This window comes from Dendrobates tinctorius, unplaced genomic scaffold (genome assembly GCF_039654945.1).
Source record: "Dendrobates tinctorius isolate UK_male_01 unplaced genomic scaffold, ASM3965494v1 ptg000035l, whole genome shotgun sequence".
In the NCBI taxonomy this organism is placed as follows: Eukaryota; Metazoa; Chordata; class Amphibia; order Anura; family Dendrobatidae; genus Dendrobates; species Dendrobates tinctorius.
The window spans coordinates 5,905,591-5,926,565 of record NW_027361703.1 but is presented as its reverse complement, the minus strand read 5'-3'; the positions used below and the strand labels follow the sequence as shown (position 1 = coordinate 5,926,565).

At 43.7% G+C, this 20,975-nt stretch overlaps 1 protein-coding gene across 1 annotated transcript in view; it reads right to left on the bottom strand.

Annotated features, from left to right (window-relative positions):
* The window catches only part of ADAMTS20 (ADAM metallopeptidase with thrombospondin type 1 motif 20), a 266,796-nt gene that overhangs the window by 35,985 nt on the left and 209,836 nt on the right, over nt 1-20,975 (bottom strand). Inside the window, exons 13-15 of the mRNA XM_073573240.1 lie at nt 15,896-16,077; nt 15,024-15,160; nt 14,551-14,668 (exon numbers count right to left, since the gene is read on the bottom strand). Of these exons, the coding sequence (XP_073429341.1) occupies nt 14,551-14,668; nt 15,024-15,160; nt 15,896-16,077 (437 nt within the window). The remainder of the gene's footprint in view (nt 1-14,550; nt 14,669-15,023; nt 15,161-15,895; nt 16,078-20,975) is intronic.

Sequence of the window (20,975 nt, the reverse complement as noted above, 5' to 3'; positions counted from 1 at the left end):
GGGAAGGGGATGTCGACTTCGCTCACCTCAGGGGAGTGGAGAAAAGGACCCAGCAGGGATCGGTTCTCTGGCACTACCACTTGCCCCTGGTCAGTCAGGGAAATGTACCGAGGGCAAATAGTCACCGGAAAGGCTTCCCTTTTAGGTACGAGTTAATGAGGTGCTCCCAGTGAGGGGGAATATACATCACCAGTCCAGTCTGGGGCTATATATATAAACCTCCCGGCCATCACTGCCAGAATTCCTCACTAACAGTACGGTATGCTGCCACCAGTTCCTCGTTTGACAAAAGCCCTGTCCAACTTAGGTCAGAAACCAACATGGGGAGCGTATAATATAACCAACGGAGCTTGCGGATGTGGGGATTCATGTATTGAGATAACAGAGCAGCCCAAGATTAATTTTATATTTAATCGCCAAAAACGCACACTAGAAATATGCAGGAATATATTTACAAGAACAATATACAGGTATACAGTCAAGTGTGTAGTACAAGGATAGGGTAAAGAAAGCTTGCAATTACCGTGCTATGTAGCATATGACCACATGGGGCGCTAATGGATCACGGGTCCAAATCTTAGTTACGTGGTTCCCTTGGCCGTGTCAGATAACAGGTTCTCCTGCCAGCAGAAAACTAAGTCCAAAATAAGGGGCTGTCTTATATGTCCTAGGCTGTCCCTTCCCACACTCTGTGCCCACCCCTGGCTTGTGCAGCCTCTCTCCTCCCATCTCTGAGAGTATGATTTTCTGTCCAGAACCGTGAAGACTCATAACTTTTCACCCGAAGCTTTGAATGGAATTGCAGTGGTTCCACTGGATTTGGCTGGATTTTATCTGTTCATGGAGACTAAACATGCCTACCGTATTTAATTCCTGCTAGCTATGCTTTGTAACTCAATAACACAAAGTGCTACAGGTGGCTGCCAGGCACGGGTGTGTGGGGGAAGGAATGCAGATTCCGATAATATGCTCGACTAGGCTCAGAGATATTGCATTCTGTTAATATAGGTCATTTTCCAGATTCAATACCTCAGAGCCTTGCTGTGACTTGTGCCACAATGTTTCCATGTGCTTGAGTTAGACAAAAGAATCCAGTTTGACTGCAGCTGCACACGAGTTCACACCCTGGTGCTAATTGGTGGTCGCCCCAGCTTCAAAGAGCTTGTTCGTGGCGTTTTTACTTAAAGAAAAACAATGACCCTGTGGAATCCCAAGGGTGGGGGCACATTTTAGGAGTGGAGAGACATTTACTTCTTCCCTCACAGAAGTCAACATCCAATGAAGTCAACATACAAGGATGTCAACAATGAAGTCAACACTTAATGAAGTCAACATACAATGAAGTCAGCATACAATGAAGTCAGCATACAATGAAGTCAGCATACAGTGAATTCAATAATAATACCAAAGTTTGTGTTTATAAAAATATTGAAAATTTAACAATAAATTGTTTATGCTCTTAAACCAGATAATTATACCACACAAAATAGTTAATACATACCAGTTACCATATGTTTACTTTACATCATCACCATTTTTGAAACAAAGCTTACAAAATCAATTTTTTCAGAGACCACATCACAATTGAAGTGACTTTGAGGGGTCTATGTAGTGGAAAATTACTGCTTGGGTGCACACCAGGGCTCATAAGAGAAGGAGCACAATTTGAATTTGGAGCACAAAATTGGCTAGAATAGATAGCGATTGAGAATTGCAAATCTGCTACTGTAGTGTCCTGCACATTGTAGTGCCTATACATTGTGCCCAGCTCATGCTGCTGGAGACATGGACCCTGTAAATTAATCGGGCTTTTGTTGCTACGGTATTGACAAATATGTGGATGCTAAATGTGCTTTAGGCATACCGTGATGCTCAGAAGGGATCCGATTTGGATTTGGGAGCGCAGAATTCAATAGATTTCTTTTTAGAGAGGGGTCATAGTGCTTTTCCAGAATCTTTGTTCTTCCAGTAATGTGGAAACTCCTATATTTCCATTGACAGATGATGGACCTGAGTGGGGACTGAGTTGAAGTTTTTATTGGGAATATTTTACATAAAATCTGGATGAAACCCCCAAGGGTTCCATTCACTATAATGAAACAGCAGAGTTACTTTGGGCTCCGTCTGACCACTGATCAACAGTGTCCGCCTTTTCAGAGGTGCACAAAACATACAGACATAATCTGTCTATCTCATTCTTATTTTTAATAACCAGCTAAGGGAAAGCAGACAGCTGTGAGCTGATCTTATTAGCCTGGAAATGGACGAATAATCATGAATCTTCCCAGTCTATTAATATCAGCTCACAGCTGTCTGTTTAGCCTTTACTGTGAATTGTGATTACCTTATTGACGTCACTGCTCCTCACAGCAGCCAGGTTGACATGCTACTCTCATCGAGTTCCAGAGGTCGTGGTGAGAGGTCAGCAGTAATGTTACTGATGTCACCGCTCATCACAGCATCTGAATGTAACAGAGTTGGGGATCATCGTAGGACATCCATATTATGGATTTACCACTGTGGAATATTATATTTTTAGTGCTAAATGGCTTAAAGATGGTAATTGTTGGGTAGTACTTTTTACAATTAAAGGACTTTTCTGTGTTTGGGTGGTGTGTGTTTATATATTTTTATTATAGGGTTAGTTATAGGGGTGTCTGACATACACCTCTCTATTACTAACCCATGGGCTTGATGTCAATTGACATTACACAGCTGACATCAACCTTAAAACCATTACCCCAATTGCTACTGTACCAGGGCAATCCAAAAGAGCTGAGGCTAACAACTGATGTGCCATTTCTGGGAAGGCTGAGAGCTGGCCTTTTTAGGTTTGTAAGGGGTCTATATCAATGGACCTTTCCAGCCTATTAATATCAGTCCACAGCTGTTTGCTTAACATTTGCTGGTTATTAAAAATAGTGGGTACCCCAAGTCATTTTTTAGCTCCCATTTTTAAATAAGAAGTAAAGGCTAAGTAGACAGCTGTGAACTGATTTTAATAGGCTGGGAAGCTCCATGTGTATTGACCCCTTCCCAAAATAATAAGACCAGTTAACAGCTGTCTGCTTTCCTTTAGCTCGTTATCAAAAATAAGGGGGACCCCACGTCATTTTTTTCTTTTGTTTATTAGTTAAAAACAAGTACAGAAAAGCACTGAATATACATCTCACTGACATCTATCTATCGCTGTATACACTAGCTTCAAATTACATAGAGAATTCCAGTATGTAAAAGATGATGTTAAAAGCGCATTGCAAAGGGATTGCATACCCATGTCATATGGATGCTATCAGAGAAAAATCGCATTGGACTCGCTTGACACTCGCATGACATGCGTCCTACCTTTCTGTATCAACATCGGATTTTTTTTATGCAGATGAGAGCGAGCCCTAATAGGCGCAGGTGGAGCTCCACTCCACTCACAGCTGTTATGCTACTGTCACACTGTCAGTATTTGGTCAGTATTTTACCTCAGTATTTCTAAGCCAAAATCAGGAGTGGGTCAATCAGAGGAAAAGTATAATAGAAACACGTGCACCATTTTTCACCCAAACCTGGTTTTGGTTAACAAAAACTGATGTGAAATATTGACCAAATACTGATAATGTGAACATAGCTTTAGAAGTAGATGCAGGTTGAATAAGGGTATGTGCACACATTCAGTATTTACAGCACAAAAACCTGCTGCAAATACTGATGTGTTGGCAGTAAAAACCGAGGAGAAAATACATGTGTTTTTTTCTCATTAGTATGGAGGAAATCTGCAGCAAAAATGCTGAAAGAATTTACATGCTGAAGATGTAAATCTGCTGCAAATCTGCTAAGAAAAAATAAGAAATGTGTGCATGAGACGTCAGAAATCTTATTCACTGTTCTTATTTTAGGAAATCCTTCAGGCTTTGTGACAAAACTGATAGAAAAACTGCACAAAATACGGAACAAATCTGCAGCACATATCCTAAGACTACAAACAACTGCCAGAAAGATATGGACTCAGCTCTTGAGCCTGCATCGAATTCAGGGAGCTGGCATATGATGAACCATTACAGCATATGTTAGTAAGCAGTTACATGTCTTGTGTCCTTACAACAGATGGCGCTACAGAGTTCAAGTCCTCTTCTTCTCTGAAGAGGCAATTTGCATATTAAATTTCGCAGAGGAGCATTGCACTAGGAATAAGCCTCCTTACCTTGACAAGCCAGAGCTGGTATCTCACTCTCCACAAGGAGAAACGGTGCCCCTTAGACCTCAGTCCAGAGCCTCTCACAAAGCCAAATCAGTTATCATACTTTGCACTGACGAGGGGCAATACCACGAAACATCGTTTCAGCAAATAAATTCTGATTTGGCTTTTGTCCTAAGTCACATTTCAAGGCTCGTTAAAGGGTCAACAGTGACTTGTACAATTGCTGCTTCGAACAGGTGGTGCTATAGAGTTCGAGTTGTCTTCCTCTCTGAAGAGGCAATTTGCATATTAAATTTCCCAAAGAAGCATCGCACGACGAATAATCCTCCATACTTTGGCATGTCAGAGCCAGTATGCCACTCTCCATAAAGACAAATGTTATCCTTTAGGACTCAGTCCAGAGCCTCTCACATAGCCAAATCAGTACTCATACTTTGCACTGACAATAGGCAATACCCCAAAACACCGTTTCAGAAAATTGAGATTCTGATTTGGCATTTGTCCTAAGTCACATTTCATGCCTCGTTAAAGGGTCAATAGTGACTTGCAGGATTGCTGCTTCCAACAGGTGGTGCTATAGAGGTTACGCCATCTTCCTCTCTGAAGAGGCAATATGCATATTGTGCCCTTATGTATTGGGACCTGATTTTATGACTCTTACCAATAATATAATAGTATACAATATTACAGGCTCTTTTCTGGCACTTGTTAGTACAACTTCGTCACATAGTTCACATCGCTCTTGTTAAAAAAATAGTGACTGATAGAGAAATATCTGACTAGACCTGTCTATCAGAGTTCTTCAGTTGAAAAACACCTAATATGGGAAAGCAGCTTTTTATTTGGAAGAGACTGGTGGACTGGGCTGGTCACATGCTTCTCCATCAATGGCCATTTTGTGGGCAGAAGTGATGTGCAGTCTGTGAAGAAGACTGTAATAACATTTACAGGAAGAAAACCTGTAATATTATTGTAAGCATAGGTGGATTATAATGAGGGTAATCTGCACTACCGTCCAGGGCCCAAGACTCCGTGGACTCATGGCCAATTTGCCCTTATCACATTTTTTTGCGCCACCATCGGTTGCACTTATTGCCTGGAGGGAGCATTTCTGTTGCTCCACTGTCAGCAATGGAGAAACACGGAGTGTAGCTGCAGGAGTGGCTTCCTGTCCGTCACCTTCTCTATGACTCAGCCGACACAATGACGTCATTGCACCGACTGTCTCGTTTACTATTCACAATCCAAGAAGAATCAGTGCCGCAAGGGATTGCCAGGAGAGGTAAATTATTCTTTTTTTCTTTAAAGTGAATGAGTTGGGGGGGTGGGTGGTAGAGATCACAGAATATTATAATGAATTGGGGATGGAGGTTGGTAGATAGCACAGTATATTATAATGAATTGGTGGTGGGAGCGAGCATAGTGTATTATAACGAATGGGGGGTTGGGAGGTGATAGAAAGCATGTAATATGATAATGAATGGGGGGTGGGAGAGAGCACATTAAATTGTAAAGAACTGGAAGTGGTGGGCAATTGGGGGTGGGGGATTGGTGAGAGGACAATACACTATACTTATTTGTGGGTGGGGAGTTTTAAAGAGGACTTTGCATAATTAACTTGGAGGTGTGTAATTAAATAAATTGGTGGAGGACGTGTAATTATAATGAATTTGGGAGCTGAGGAGTACAGTGGTTGGGGTTGACACAGAAGAGTGACTGGTACTGAATGGGGGAAAAGAGTACACAGGCTATTGAATTTATATTTTTATTGGGTGGGGAAAACTGGCTAATCATAGTTATCAGGGAGCACAGCGGTAGTTTATCAATTTATATTTTGGATGGTGGTGGGTTGCACAATGGCTAATTATGCATTGACGCTGGGTGCATGTTTGTATTTAGTGATACAGGGTGGAGAATCATTTTTTCAGGAAACATGGTGATCAGTATGACAAACTCTGCATTGACCACATCACAGGTTTAGGACGTTGACAAGGAGGCTTGACAAGATGGACAAGAAACAAAGAAAATGGCAGTAATCAGATGAGACGTCAGCAGTAAGTCACTGGCTGCAAATATTTATTCTATATCTGCACCATACAAATGTCTGTTTACACGTATGACCAACGGCAATAAATGACCGCTAATCAGTAAACCATTAGCGTTCAGCGGTCATTTCACAGCCTGTTTTACACAGACAGACTGCAGTTGTTGATGCGCACTGAGTGATCTTAAATAGATTGTTCATTGCACATAGGCTGCCATTGTTCTCGGCAATGTGAATCCTATTTACAGAAGATGCACAGGAGATAATGACGATCTTTGGTATTGCACAAAAGATCATTACACCAGAAGAACGAGCGTTTTGCTCATTCATAGGGTGATCAGCAGCCTGTTAACATTTAGAGTAAATTCAGTTTTATCTGCAGAGAGATGATGGGAGTAAAACTCTTGTTTGCAAAAGAAACTCCCTTAGGTTTCCTGGACATGACCAATTATATTAGACGAGTGCTATATGTCGTTTTGACAGTGTGAGGCACTGACAGGTGTTATATGCAAGGGTCGCTATGTGTCCCCCAGGATGCGCATAGAAGCTTATTGAGACCGCTGGAGTGGACTTCAGTCACAGATATAGCTGTGATTGCAGTGCAAAATAAAAGTAAGTTTGGTCTTGTGCAAGCTATTTGCCCAAGTCAGATTTAAGAAAACTCGGCATGAGATTTTATTTTTGGAGCAATCTACAGGATGGTAGTGGGGCAGGTCGCTCCCTCCAGGCTGGGTCTTAGAAGTGGCCCATGGCCAGATTCCATTTAAGAACCCTGCAGCAAAGGGTTGGGAGTGTCAGTCTGGGTTTGCAAACTTGCAGAACAGGTGGCTCTGCAAAATTCAGCTTGTGTGAGGTAACACGGAGCCAAGCAGAGTCAAAAGGCCTGGCACCCCTCATTGTGTCATGGTGGTGCAGTCGTCCATAGCAACCAGTCTCGGATGTAGGACTGTTTTGATGCCTGGCTGCGATCTGGAGGATTTCCGTGTGCTGTTTCTTTAGTGAGCTTTTTTTAAACCCAGATACCTGGAGCGCTACAAAAATGCCAAACATGTGGACGCTAAATGTTGTTTAGAAACACTGTGGGGCTCAGAAGGGAGGGGGACATTTGGATTTAAGAGTGCAGAATTTGATGAATTCCTTTTGAGGGAAGAGGAGGGGGCAATTCGCTTTTCCAGAGCCTTTGTGCTAGCAGTAACGTGGAAGCCCCCTATATTTCCATTGACTTTTGTGTATTGAGTTGAAGCTCTTATTGGGAACATTTTACATAACGTTTGGGATCACATTTATCCTGCGCTCTACGCTGAGCACTTACTTTGGGGTTTACATCGAAATCTCCGAGAGACATGATTCAAATGAAACCTCCGAAGGATCTGTTCACTATAATGAGGCAGTGGAGTTACTTCTTTTTCAGCAATGTCCATTTTTTCAGAAGTGAACAAAACGTTGGCAAGACAGTGTTTTTATGCACTCCTAAAAAGACAGACAACGCTGGATCATAGGATAGAAGGCATCCACAGTGCCTCCATCTGCCTCATTATAGGGCATCTTCCGTTGAGGCTTTCGTCTGAATCACATATTTCAGATATTTACACGGAAACCCGGTGTAAGCAGTCAGCACAGAGCGCAGAATAAATGTGAGTTGAACCTTACTGCGATCTTTGGGATTCAAAATGAACAAATGTATTTTTTTCGTGTTCCTCATGCTGTAAAAAGTGATTAGAGGACTTTATTCTTCAGGACTGTGCAATTACAGCAGTACCAGATTTAAATAGTTTTTTTATTTTGGCTGCTGTCACACATTGAGGCTGTGTGCCCACGATGCATTTTGTTAAGCGTTTCCGCAGCGTTTGTGCCGGATCAGACGCTGCAGAAATGCTTAAAAGATGCATGAAATTAATTAGCATGCGTTTTTGGCTTTTTGTGCCAATGCTTGCGTTTTTAACCGCTCAGGAATCGCTTAGCGGCTAAAAACGCAGCATGCTCATTAATTCCCGCATTGCTCAGTGTTTTTAGCCATCCCCAATGTTCCCAGAAATCGCGTGTCAAAAAATGCGTCAAAAACGCGTCAAAAAACGTGCAAGAAACGCGTGGAAAAAGACGCACGTTTTCTGGGAAAGGGGATCCTTTTCCTGAGCGTTTAAAAACGCTAGTGTGGGCACATAGCCTGAAAGATGTTTTTTCTTCTGCAAAAACTAGTTTTCGCATCGCCATATTCTGAGAGCTAATTGTTCCATATTTAGTCCAACAGTGAGATGTGAGGGCTTGTTTTTTGCAAGACGAGTTGAAGTTTTTATCGGTATCATTTTTAGACACACGACATTTTTTGATCGCTTTCTATTCCGATTTCTGGGAGGCAGAATGAACAAAGCCCAGCAATTCAGGAGTTGTTTTTTTTTGATAAGGCAAATTTATTATTTGGGTCAGTACTAGGGATGAGTCCCTTATCCGAATAGCTATAGCACTTACCGAATAGCTGCATCGGAAACCCAGATACCTGGAGTACTCCCGATAATCAGCTGTTCGGCGCCACAGCTGCATGTGTCACGGCTGTGTGACAGTCACAACACATACATGGAGAGCCTGCTTGTTGGTCTATCCATGCATGTGTTGTGACTGTCACACAGCCGCTAAACATGCAGCTGCGGCGCCGCACAGCTAATCACCTGGAGCGATCCAGGTATCGGGGTTCCCGCGGCAGCTTATTTGGTAAGCGCTATAGCTTGCCGAATAAGGAGGGCACCGAAGATGCTTGCTCATCTCTAGCTACAACCACTCACATAGTGACAGTTAGTTAGTTGCTAGTGGTAGTAACCATGGAGACCTAAGCTACTGCAATGCCCAGGATATAGGCTAAGGCCTCTTTCACACATCAGGTTTTCGCCGTCAGGCGCGATCCGGCACTTTTGACAAAAAACGGATCCGGCAAAATGCAATGCCGGATCCGGTTTCCCCCCCCATTGACTTGCATTTGCGCCGGATCGCGCTGGATGGCCATGCGTTTCATCCGGTTTTCGCCGGATCCGGCAATGTGTCGCAATCCGGCGGCTGGAAAAATCGGCTACTGTAACGTTTTTTGTCTCCGGCGAAAAAGCCGGACACGCCGGATCCGGCGCGTCCGGCTTTTTCACACAATGAAAGCCTATGAGCGCCGCAATGCGCCGGATCCGGTTTTTTTGGTCTGAGCATGCTCAGTAGCTCTGCCCACAAGACACATATATAAAAGCATGACAGTGGGACCCTCAGCCACACCCAACATGCCACCCAAGACAGGAACCAGGCGCAGGAGAAGGCAGGAGACCACTGCAGCAGCACCATCAGCACCACCACCACCCCAAATGGAGCAGCATGCTGAACAATAGGAGGGGAGTCCAGTAGCAGATGAGAGATGGTAATTATCAAATCCCCCATTCCTCCAAACTAGGGCCATGGAATATCAAGATATTCATTGGCCCTTTGTTTCTCTTTATTCAACAGCCGCCCAAGAGATGCAGCAGCAGCAACAGTGGTAGCACTGGCAGCACTGGCAGCAGCAGTAACACCACCCACAGGCATGGAGTGTGGCCAGCAGGAAGACAGCACATCATCTTCTGGGAGCCCTCCCTCGCATCGTCAGCCTTTGACGGTAAGTTTTTATTTCCAAAATCCATCATCTCTGTAATATATGTCTATTCATTGCCTTTTATTTCAAAACAGGAATCACAAGATGAAGAGGAGCTCCCAGAAGAAGAAGGAAGGGGTGGACAGACACCTGGAGTGGGCTCACAATTGGTAAGTTTTTTGCATCAAACGCAGAAACACAACATCACACTACACACAACACATAGAAAACAATGTTCTGCAGACCACACACAGCAAACAAATGCCTACATCCAAAGACATAACATTTTTTGTTTTCTTCTCTAGTCTTCCCAATCTGGTGCTCGGCCAAGAGGTCCTCGCAGTGCCTCCCAGGGTCGTCGGCGACAGCAACGCGGCGGTCACCAGCGTGTAAGTATAAATATTTTTCCTTTTTTTTTTGCACTTTTTATTTCATTTTTTTTGTGGAGGCTAATTCTGTTATTTTTGTCTTTTTCTTTAACAGCCTTCACAGCGTGCTCCCGACTCTGACGGTGAGGATGGAGGGATTGACGTGGACCACCTCATCGATCTCGTCAGAGAAAGGGAGCCGCTATGGAATATGACTGACTGCCGCCATGCTGACCTGATCGTTACCCGACGACTCTGGGAGGAAATCTGTTCGCTCCTTGTGGACCGCTGGGAGGACCTCGATGCTCGGGCCCAGATTAAAGAGCGTAAGTATATACAGTACCGGTTGCTTGATGTAAAGCAGTGTTTCCCGAACTCCAGTCCTCGTGGTCCCCACGGATCATGTGTTCAGGATTTCCATTTACTATGGAAATCCTGAAAACATGACCCCTGGGGACCATGAGGACTGGAGTTTGGGAAACACTGATGTTGTATACTAACCACTCCTTTCTTGTTTCAGGGGACAGAATTGTGAAGCGGTGGCGGTCTGTGAGGGATCGTTTCAAGAAGGAGTTCAATAAAGAGATGCGGGCCACGAGTGGATCTGGAGGACGCAGGAGCAAGTACAAGTACGCACAAGCCCTGTCGTTCCTCCGGGAAACAATGGTCACCAGAAGGTAAATATTACACAGCACATGTGAAAAAAAATGTTTCTATGTAACTTTTTTTTTCAGCCTGGGCCATACCATGTCACTATTTTAATTGTTTTTTTTTCTCTTTATTCCACAGCACGGTGAGCAGCACTCGGGAGCCTGCACGATTGGACGCTTCTGAGGCGATCCCTGAGGAGACCGGCACAGAGGGACACTTCGACCGCCCCGGTACATCTGCACCTTCCCAGCCTTCCCACACATTTGATCCATCTGTCCCATCCACCAGCACAGGAGCATCGTGGCCGCCTACATTACATGAAGCTGCTGGTGAGATCGCTTTCCCTTTACCCCACCCTTCTGCCCCTGCCACCTCTAGTACACCTGCGGGTACTGGGCGGCAGCGGCAGAGGGGTCAGGAAAAGACTTATGCGCCAGAGTTCTTGCATCTGAATGCATCTTTCCAGAACTGTCTAAAAGTCTTGTCCGAGCAAATCTCCGCAGGCTTTCAGCAGATCAACTCCAGCATTCTGGAGGTGAAGACACTTCTGCAAACCATGCATTCAGAAGCAAGATCTTCGCCAAACCACACCTTTTTCAGGTCTGTTGTGGAGCGCATGGAAACGCTCTCTCCTACCCAGCAGATGCATGTAATGCATTCATGCCACGGTGCTCTCCAGCACGTTACCTCCCAACCTCCTCCTCCCACCACAGTAGTTCCTCCACCTGCACCCCCTCCAGCCACTTTCCATCCTCCCCCTCCTATTACATACCATCCACCTCCCCAGCACCAGCCACCTCCCCAGTACCAGCAACCTCCCCAGTACCAGCAACCTCCCCAGTACCAGCAACCTCCCCAGTACCAGCAACCTCCCCAGTACCAGCAACCTCCCCACTTCCAGCAACCTCCCCACTTCCAGCAACCTGCCCCGTACCAAACTCCTTCCCCCTACCAAACTCCTTCCCCATACAACTTGCCATCAACATCATCTGCTCCTACAGTCCCTGCCCAACCCTCCACTCCACCGCCCACCACCTCTTCTGCCTCCCACATGTCCACCCATTCTGTAGCTTTTTCCACACCTTCACCTCTAACTGTTCCTTCCCCACCACGATCCCAGTCCTCTCTCCACACTCCCAGTGTCGAAGTGTCCCGCAGCCCCTCCAGCAGTATTTCCACCCCACACTACACAGATTTGTAATGTGTTTTTTTAATAAAAATGGCTATTGTTTTTAAAACCTTTATTAAAAAAGTTTTTTGCACATTAAAAACATTTTACAAAAAAAAAATATTTTAAATAAAAGTTAAATTATCGTTTCACAATGGTTGTCTGTCATTTCTTTCTGCGGCGAACTATGTTTAAACAAAAGGTTAAATACAGGGTATTTCAAAGGTAAAAAGGTATTCAAAACCAGGTATATAACTGTGGGTACATTTTACCTTTTTGCCACAGTTGTGTTCCTGGTTGTGTTTGAAGCAAAGTATTTCACCTAAAAAGTTGTGTTTATTGTTGGTGATTTCCTAACAATGTACACAACTTTTGTTACAAGGTGAAATACTTTGCATAAAACACAACCAGGTACACACCTGTGGCCTAAAGGTAAAAATAGTAAGACCATGACAAGATAGCCAACTTTGGTTGGCAAAGGTATATACTGTTGGTACAGAAGGTACACAAGTTTGGTTAAGGGCACAAATCTTTCACACTCTGTCATCCTGCCAGTGTACTCTGCCTTGAGGTGACATAAAGTATAGTGCAAAATTGTCCCTCATTACTGAAACCGTCACAGAACTTCTAGTGGTAATGTCATGGTAATCTTGCAAGGTGGTTTCTTCAGAGGTGTCCTCAATGGAAATGGGTTCCTTGCAGATAACAAAATTGTGGAGTACCACACAAGCTTTGATCACCTCGGCCACAGTTTCTGTCTTGAGGTTGATCGCAGTCAATAGGACCCGCCATTTGGCTGTCAGAATACCAAAGGTACATTCAACCATTCTTCTTGCTCTTGTGAGGCGGTAATAAAAAATGCGTTTTGTTCTTGTCAATCCTCTGCTAGAGTACGGTTTCAAAAGGTGTTCTGACAGCTGGAAGGCTTCATCCCCTACACAGACAAATGGCATAGGTGGACCAGATGTTTGCGGCAGCGGTCTAGGGGGTGGGAACTGGAAGGTGTTTCCATACAGTTTACGCCCCATGGCAGACAGTTTGAAAACTTGAGAGTCATTGGAGTGGCCATAGGCCCCAATATCAACAGCAATAAATTTGTATTCCGCGTCAGCGATGGCCATGAGGACAATGGAAAAATATTTCTTGTAATTGAAATATTCCGATCCCGATCCGGCTGGCTTTACAATGCGGATATGTTTCCCGTCCACAGCGCCCAAGCAGTTCGGAAACTGACATATCTGTTGAAACTTTTCAGAAATTTCAATCCACCTCTCTGTTGTGGGCTCTGGTAAAAACTCTTCAGCTAAGGAGTCCCACAGTGCACGGCATGTGTACTTCACTATTCCAGATATGGTGGAAATCCCGAGTCTGTACTGGAAATGCAGTGACGAAAGGGATTCTCCAGTTGCAAGAAATCTGTGGGGAATTAAAAAACAATCAATTAGTTTAAAATCACAGCATTACATACCAAAACTCAGCTATAACACTTGTAGATACAAACTACCACCAACAAGATTGCAGTGAAAGTGTGCTCTGATGCGAGCATATCCAATAAATGTGGCTTACCTTAAAGTCACCATCAGACGCTCTGCGGGTGAAACAGAGAAGCGGCAATAGGTGTCTGCTTTTCTTATGAGGTGTGCAATGCGCTCCACCAAGTAATCAAAATTCTCCATTTTCATCCGAACATATCCAAAAAATTTATCCGGGTTTCGTCTAAGGTCCACGCAGAGTGTAGAATAGACCCCACGCGTCATTCTCTTGGCTGTGATGGGGTGGATCCACAAACGTCGTCTACGATGCCTGATGCGCTGCTGTCTCGCTCTCTCCTTCTCCAGAACAATCACCCTCAAACGATTCGCCTCCGCTGTAAAATCCGCCAAATTCTTCAAAATATTTCCAATCACAACATCCATCTTCGCCAGTAACTTGCTCTTCTCTCCAACCTGCACTTTCTCCTCTACAACCTGTCAAAGAAGGGCTGTAGGAACACACTATATATAGTTTTTCAGTAGCCAATCCCGTTCGGAAGGCCACAAGGGTCAATTTTAAAAACCGGATCCGGCGTAATCCGTCAAAAAACGGAACAAAAACCGGATTAACCGGATGAGACGGATCCGGTTTTGTCTGTCAAGAACAAGACGGATCCGGCAGAAAAACGGATCCGTCACATCCGGTTTTACGAAATATTTGCCGGATCCGGCGCTCCGGCACGACGCCGGATCGCGCCTGACGCCGAAAACCTGATGTGTGAAAGTAGCCTTAGACACATAGGTTATCAGAACTACACTAGATTTCTAATTGGAGGTATTTGTTAATATTATTGTTGTTACACCTACTACATATTGGTATAGGATCCTAGAGACAGGAATACTCCTACATGCATTTAGGATTGCATCCCCATATCTGTTGATTTTTGCCATTTCTTTACTGGAATATAAAGATGCAGAATGTATACAATTATATATTTTATTTTAGTAAAAATCCATTTTCAATTTAACAACAAAGGCAGGACAATACAAATCTACTTACCATACTGAGCTTTTGTAAAGGTTCCTTCTACAAGTTTACAGGAGGAATTATCACCCCCGCATACACCACATTTATCTTTTCTTGCGTTGGAATTTAAAACATGGTCACAGCCCGCTTGCTAAAAAAAAGAATGTTTATTTCATGCAGAAAATATCACATAAACATACTTCAAATATGGGCTACGATTTGCTCTATAAGAATAGTTAATTAAATTAGACTAGAGATCTAGCTGTCATTGTAATAATATTATTATGATTAATAACTAGTTTTGCTTTAATTATTATTATTTTAGCTAGATGATAAACTGTATTGAATTCATTAAACAAGTATAATTTTGATTCTATAGCAGCATTATATTTGACAGTACGACAGGATGCATATCGTCTATCACTAAGATTTATGAAATGATTTATACATAACACTGTGGAAACAAAAGGTCGTTATAACTCCGGCACTTCAGCTTTATTTCATACCCTGCATAATCCTTGAACACAAAGGTCGTCAGCATCTGGACCGCAAGGCGTGCCATCTATAACCCTGTCCTTCAGCTGGTAATAGGATGACGTCCCAGAAACACGACAAAACAGCTTGCACCGATCTTTCATTAGGACTGTACAGATAAAATGCATTCTCTGTTACTGTGTAGTTTCTGCTTCCAATAACTTCACACTCGAAGGCTGGGATCACACATGCGAGGAATGCGGCCCATCTCGCATGTTAATACCCGGCACTAGGGAGCGGAGGGTGCGGCCGCATAGCGATAATAATCTTTATTTTTATATAGCGCTAACATATTCCGCAGCGCATTACAGTTTGCACACATCATCATCACTGTCCCCGATGGGCCTCACAATCTAAATTCCCAATCAGTATGTCTTTGGAATGTGGGAGGAAACTGGAGTACCCAAAGGAAACCCAGGCAAACACAGGGAGAACATACATAGAATCATAGAGTTGGAAGGGACCTCCTGGGCCATCTGGTCCAACCCCCTGCTCAAAGCAGAATTCGCTAAATCATCCTAGAAAGATGTCTGTCCAGCCTCTCTTTGAAGACTACTATTGAAAGAGAACTCACCACCTCTAGTGGCAGCCTGTTCCACTCATTGATCACTCAAACTCCTTGCAGATGTCCTTGGTGGGAGTCAAACCCAGGACTCCAGCACTGCAAGGCTGCAGTGCTATCCACTGAGCCACCGCGCTCACCTAGCATAGCAATACACGGAGCTGCATGCTCCAATCCGAGTGCCGGCGGCAGTGTCGGGTATTAACATGCGAGACTCGGCCGTATTCCTCGCATATGTGATCCTGGCCTTATGGAGATGACGCCGATACAATGTAAACTTACTGCCACTGTATTTTGGGATCCACTGTACACTGGTTGTAAGACCATTGATGTTAAAATGCTTGCCATCAAATTGAGAACACTGTGCATCCCTAAAATCTTTCTTTCCTTTAGGACAAGAATCGGTGTTACAAGATCTGAACTTCATTCTTCTTCCCACACAATATTTTCCTCCATTTTTGGGCCTGCAAACATTTGCAGTAGTAAGAGTTAGATAATATTTACCACATATGTGCATTAACGAACAAGAACAACATAGTGCAGGAAATTCCAAGCTTTATGTACTATTATAATTAAGAATTTTATGCATGGCTTTCAGGTAAAGCGACTGTTGACGTAGCTGATAAGAATATCATTTTAGCTGCTAATCAATTTGGAAATTCTTCACCTTAATGACCACACACTGTCAAACACATGTAACACATTATGGTCTTAACCAATTCATCACATGGAGATTTTCTGTCTTTTTTTTCATCTTTTCTTCCTTTTCTTACCAGAGCCATAACTTTTTTTTTATCTTTCTGTCGACATAGCCGTATGATGGCTAGCTTTTTGAGGGAAAAGTTGTACTTTTGAATGACGCCATTCATTCTATCGCATAGTGCACTGGAAAACAGGCAAAAAAAATCCAAGTGCATTGAAATTGCAAAAAAAAAAAGTGCAATTCCACATTTTTTTTTGTTTTTTATTTACCATGTTGACTATATTGTAAAGCTGACCTGGCAATATAATTGTGCAGGTCAGTACGAGCATGCAAATACCAAACGTGTAGTTTTTCAGATATTTGTAAACAAATTTTTTTTGCTTTTTCTGAGACCTGTAATATTTTCATTTTTGATCATATGGAGCTGTGTGAGGGCTTATTTTTTGTGCCATGAGCTGACGCTTTTATTGACACCATACAAACCTACATAATTCTGGCATTATTATTTTTTTTCTTGTTACGCCGTTTACCAATCTAATTAATTTGCCTTATATTTTGATAGATTGGACTTTTAAGGAGGCAGGGATACCAAATGTGTTTTATTTTTAAGGGGGTGATTTGAATTTTTTTTCTTTTCATATTTTTAAAACCTTTTTGTTTACCATTTACTTTATTTAATAGTTTCTGCGAGGACTTGTAGCAGCGGTCATCTGATAGCCATCAGATGTCTGAAAAGATGGCATCAAAGGCAAGGACACAACATATGTCGTACATATACGTCATATGTTGAGAAGGGGTTTAAGGGAATTTGTCAGCATGTTTTTGGTATTTCATCTTAGTGCAGCTTGATGTAGGTAAACAGACCTTGAATCCATACAAAAAGCAGAAGAGAAAAGCAATGTATCTACATATGGGAACTCCACAATACGTACAAAAGAGAAATTTTATTTATACTTCAATGCCTGACACAAACACAAAACAGCAAAAAACATTAAAAAGATTAAAAAATGCAAGAAATTGCAATCATATCAAATCATGAAATAATGATATGATTATACTCCCACAGCAGAAAAACCCCACATGGCAATAATAACATGGGATAAATATCAAACAAGCCACCTCAACATATTGAATATCACAAACAAGGTATGTAAAACAGTGTAGTCATACATAGACCAAAAAGGTCTATATGTGCGAGGTGAAAAAAAGCCGCTATTCACAGCACCATGTGAGCCAAAAAAGTAAGAAGGGCAAAAAAAGCCCAGACAATTGTTAGATACCTGACCCAAGAAGAAAACTTAAAGACCCTGTAGGTACATGGGAACCAAATGGTATTCAGCATGAAGATGTATGATGCCAAAAAGTGCTGGAAGCAGCTAATGGGGTAAGGGAGTGGGGGGAGCAAAGCCCCACGCGTATCGCCACATGCTGTGTGGCTTCTTCAGGGGAGGGTAAAGCGCTGTAAAAATGTATGTGCCACATATATATATAGTGCAATCAGAAGAAGAACGCTGCATGGCCGCTGCCATCTTGTCAATGTTGCTCATAGGACAATAAAATTTGTTTGAAAATTCAATGATGTCACCGGGCAAGATAAGCGCCTGCGCAATGGAGACGGGGAGACAAACAGACATAGCGCCTGTGTCCAGAATATACCAGACATAGTATAGTGAATAGTATCAACGAGCAAGATCAATACTTACTCAATGAAAACAAATAAACAAACACCGCGTATATAGCCTGGGTATACCAGGCGTGATGTGGTCATTGCTAAATTGGTCACATGTTTAAGCAGCAAATATAGTACAAAAGCGCTATAAAATAGGAGGCGCCCGCGCAATAAAGGCACCCAGAGTAGGTGCATGCATTTGAAATATAATATATTATGTAATATGAAATATAATGTAAAGCAAAAGGAGCCAAATGTGACATTGGTCAACCTATTACCATGACAAAGCGCAACTAAAATAACTCATATGATGCCACCAACGCCGCATATAAAGAGGGCGCCTATCTGAAAAAAGCCAAAATAGGCCTAACGCATATGTAATCGCGTAAAATGTATATAAAGTCCAAAAGGTATTCTGGATTCGCCTGCTGGTCTCCCATTCTAATCGCAACCCAGCTACACACTGCTTAGCAAATGACACCAGATGAGAGCGCTCATGCGCAGCCTATGAGAGCCACTGGCATGAAAGATCATATTCAAAGAATACATGTTTAGAAATAATTAAAATAACACAAAAAATGATTTCATCCCCCATATTATGGAGAGAATAGATAAATTTATAAGATGTTACATCCTGTTTTCAGCTGAGACTAAGGATGAGCTTTCCGATATTGAAATATCAGAAATCGGCCCAATATTTGCGATATCGGAATTCCGATTCCCGATTCCGATATTTTTTTCACATTGGAAATCCCATAATCCTTCAGCCTCTGAGTGCTCCGTGGAGACAATCAGGAGCTGAAGAATTGCTGACAACATTGTGTAACTCCCCTAAGCTTGGTAGGAGGCGTCCAAACATGCTAGCTAGGGGCAGCGCTGCGATTGGCTGGCTGGATGATGTGATCAGGCAGTATAAAAGGCTGCGCCTGCCATTTTAGCCTCACTCTACTGTGAAAGCAGATAGGGATAGGTTGCTGTTGGAGATAGGGAGAGATCTCGGATCTAATAGCGATAGAAATTGCTTTTCAGCGACTGTAGCAGCCCCTGTGTGTTACAGAAGCAGTCTTTTTCCTCACTGACCCCGCTCAGTTTCATTTTTTGTGCTGTGCAGGCTCTCAGTGAGGTGCTTAGTGAGACAGTGCAGCGCACATTCACTACAGCTGCTGCAGCTCCTCTTGCTGCAGCACTGTGTGGTGTGTGTCTCACTGCCTTTTCACTGCCTTTTCATCCCTTAAATCCCCTTCCCCTATTTTTTCTTAAAAGTGCAGCTTCGCCATCCAGTACATTTTGGTGAACGCTATATAGGGATTTTTCAGTGAGGGGTTCCCCCCCGAACCTCCCCCCCAATCCCTTACCCCCATTTATCCCTCAATTTTCCTGGTGCTCGGGTGCGCTTTGCACAGTTTAGTCACCTCCGCTGCACAGACCGCCTGTGTGCTTTTTTTTGGGGAGTGCAGCACCAACTAGGTCAGTCTTTGTAGTCACATCAGACTGCAGGACCCCTAGTGCGGCCTGTTCTATCACGCACCCCCAAATTTTTCACCAGTAAATTCACTCTCAGTGCCTCTATAAGTGTCACTTTACCTCACAGCATCTATTGAGGTTAAAGTTAAACACTATATAGGGATTGTACTGTGAGGCCCAAACAACTTCTGTGGCTGGTGCCACACAGTCCCAGAGAATCCTTTTTTTTTTGGTATCACAGCAGTGTCATTTACTGCGCTGTGACATCCGACCGTAACGTGTACACCAACAACACAAACACATGTTACTCTGTGTAAACCACACTAGATTCAAATAAAGTGTAGCAGACACACCATCATACAGTGCCATTAGTGTTTCTTATACCTGTTTGTAGTTCTACAGGAATATGCACACTAATCCCTAATAATTACTTTCTTGCTGTTCTGAATCCATCGATAGAGATGAAGAAGGCAGGGAGTAAGGGATGTCCCCACAGCGGCCGCGGAAGAGGTGCATCAGCAGCTAGACATGGTGCACATCCAGAGCAAGCAGCAGGCCCAAGTCACTCAGCACCTACTTTCACCCGGCAGCAGTCATTTATGCGTAGCTTGTTAGGAGCGCAGGGCCATAGGCTGATAAGAGAGGATCAAGTAGAAACCATAGTTGGTTGGATGGCAGCTGAGGCATCCACCTCAATGAGCGCAGCATCCTCCCAGGACCTCTCCACCACATCAGGTCAGGCCACTGAAGAGCAGCACCCATCTGCTTCTTCACCGCCCACTAAATTGCCCAGACATTCAGAGGGCCAGGAGCCAACCTTAATCCTCTTGTCAGAATCTGTTGGCTTGGAATCTGTGTGCCAGCCAGACAGCATTCCTGCAGCTGAAGAAGAGGTAGTGTGTACAGATGCGCAACCACTGTGTGCGTCTGAGGAACAAGTGGAGGGTGGGCCAGTGCCCACAGTGACCAGACCCCAGTCAGTAGATGATGATGAAACTCAGCTGCCAGTTTCTGCTGACGAAAGTGTATTGGATGACGAGGTCCTTGACCCATCATGGCATGCTGAGGGTCAGCAAGCAGTGGGGAAAGCTCAGAAGAAGAGCTTGCAGGTGTGGCGCAGCGTGGCCACGTGGGAGAGAAAGAGGGAAAAATTGGTTGTCGGCTCCCTCAACTTCAGCACCCGTTAGGAGCAGGGCTCTTTTAAAGAGCACAAGGGGTGCGCCCAAGAGTTGTGGTGCATGGGCCTTTTTCGACCAAGTTGCAGATGACGTTACAGTAGTCAGATGCAAGCTTTGTCGACAAACTGTGTGGATATGGAAGAACGTCAGCAACCTTAATATCACCAATATGTTGACGCATGTCAGGAAGAGGCACCCTGTGGAGTGGCAGCATCACACCCAAGATGATTCGCCACCTGCAGCTGGTCCCTCACCTTCCACCTCTTCAGCCACAGCGGCCACCTCTTCCTCCAGCTCGCAAACAACTGCTCCCGCTTCCTCGCCAGAATGCCAGGGTGCATCTGCAGG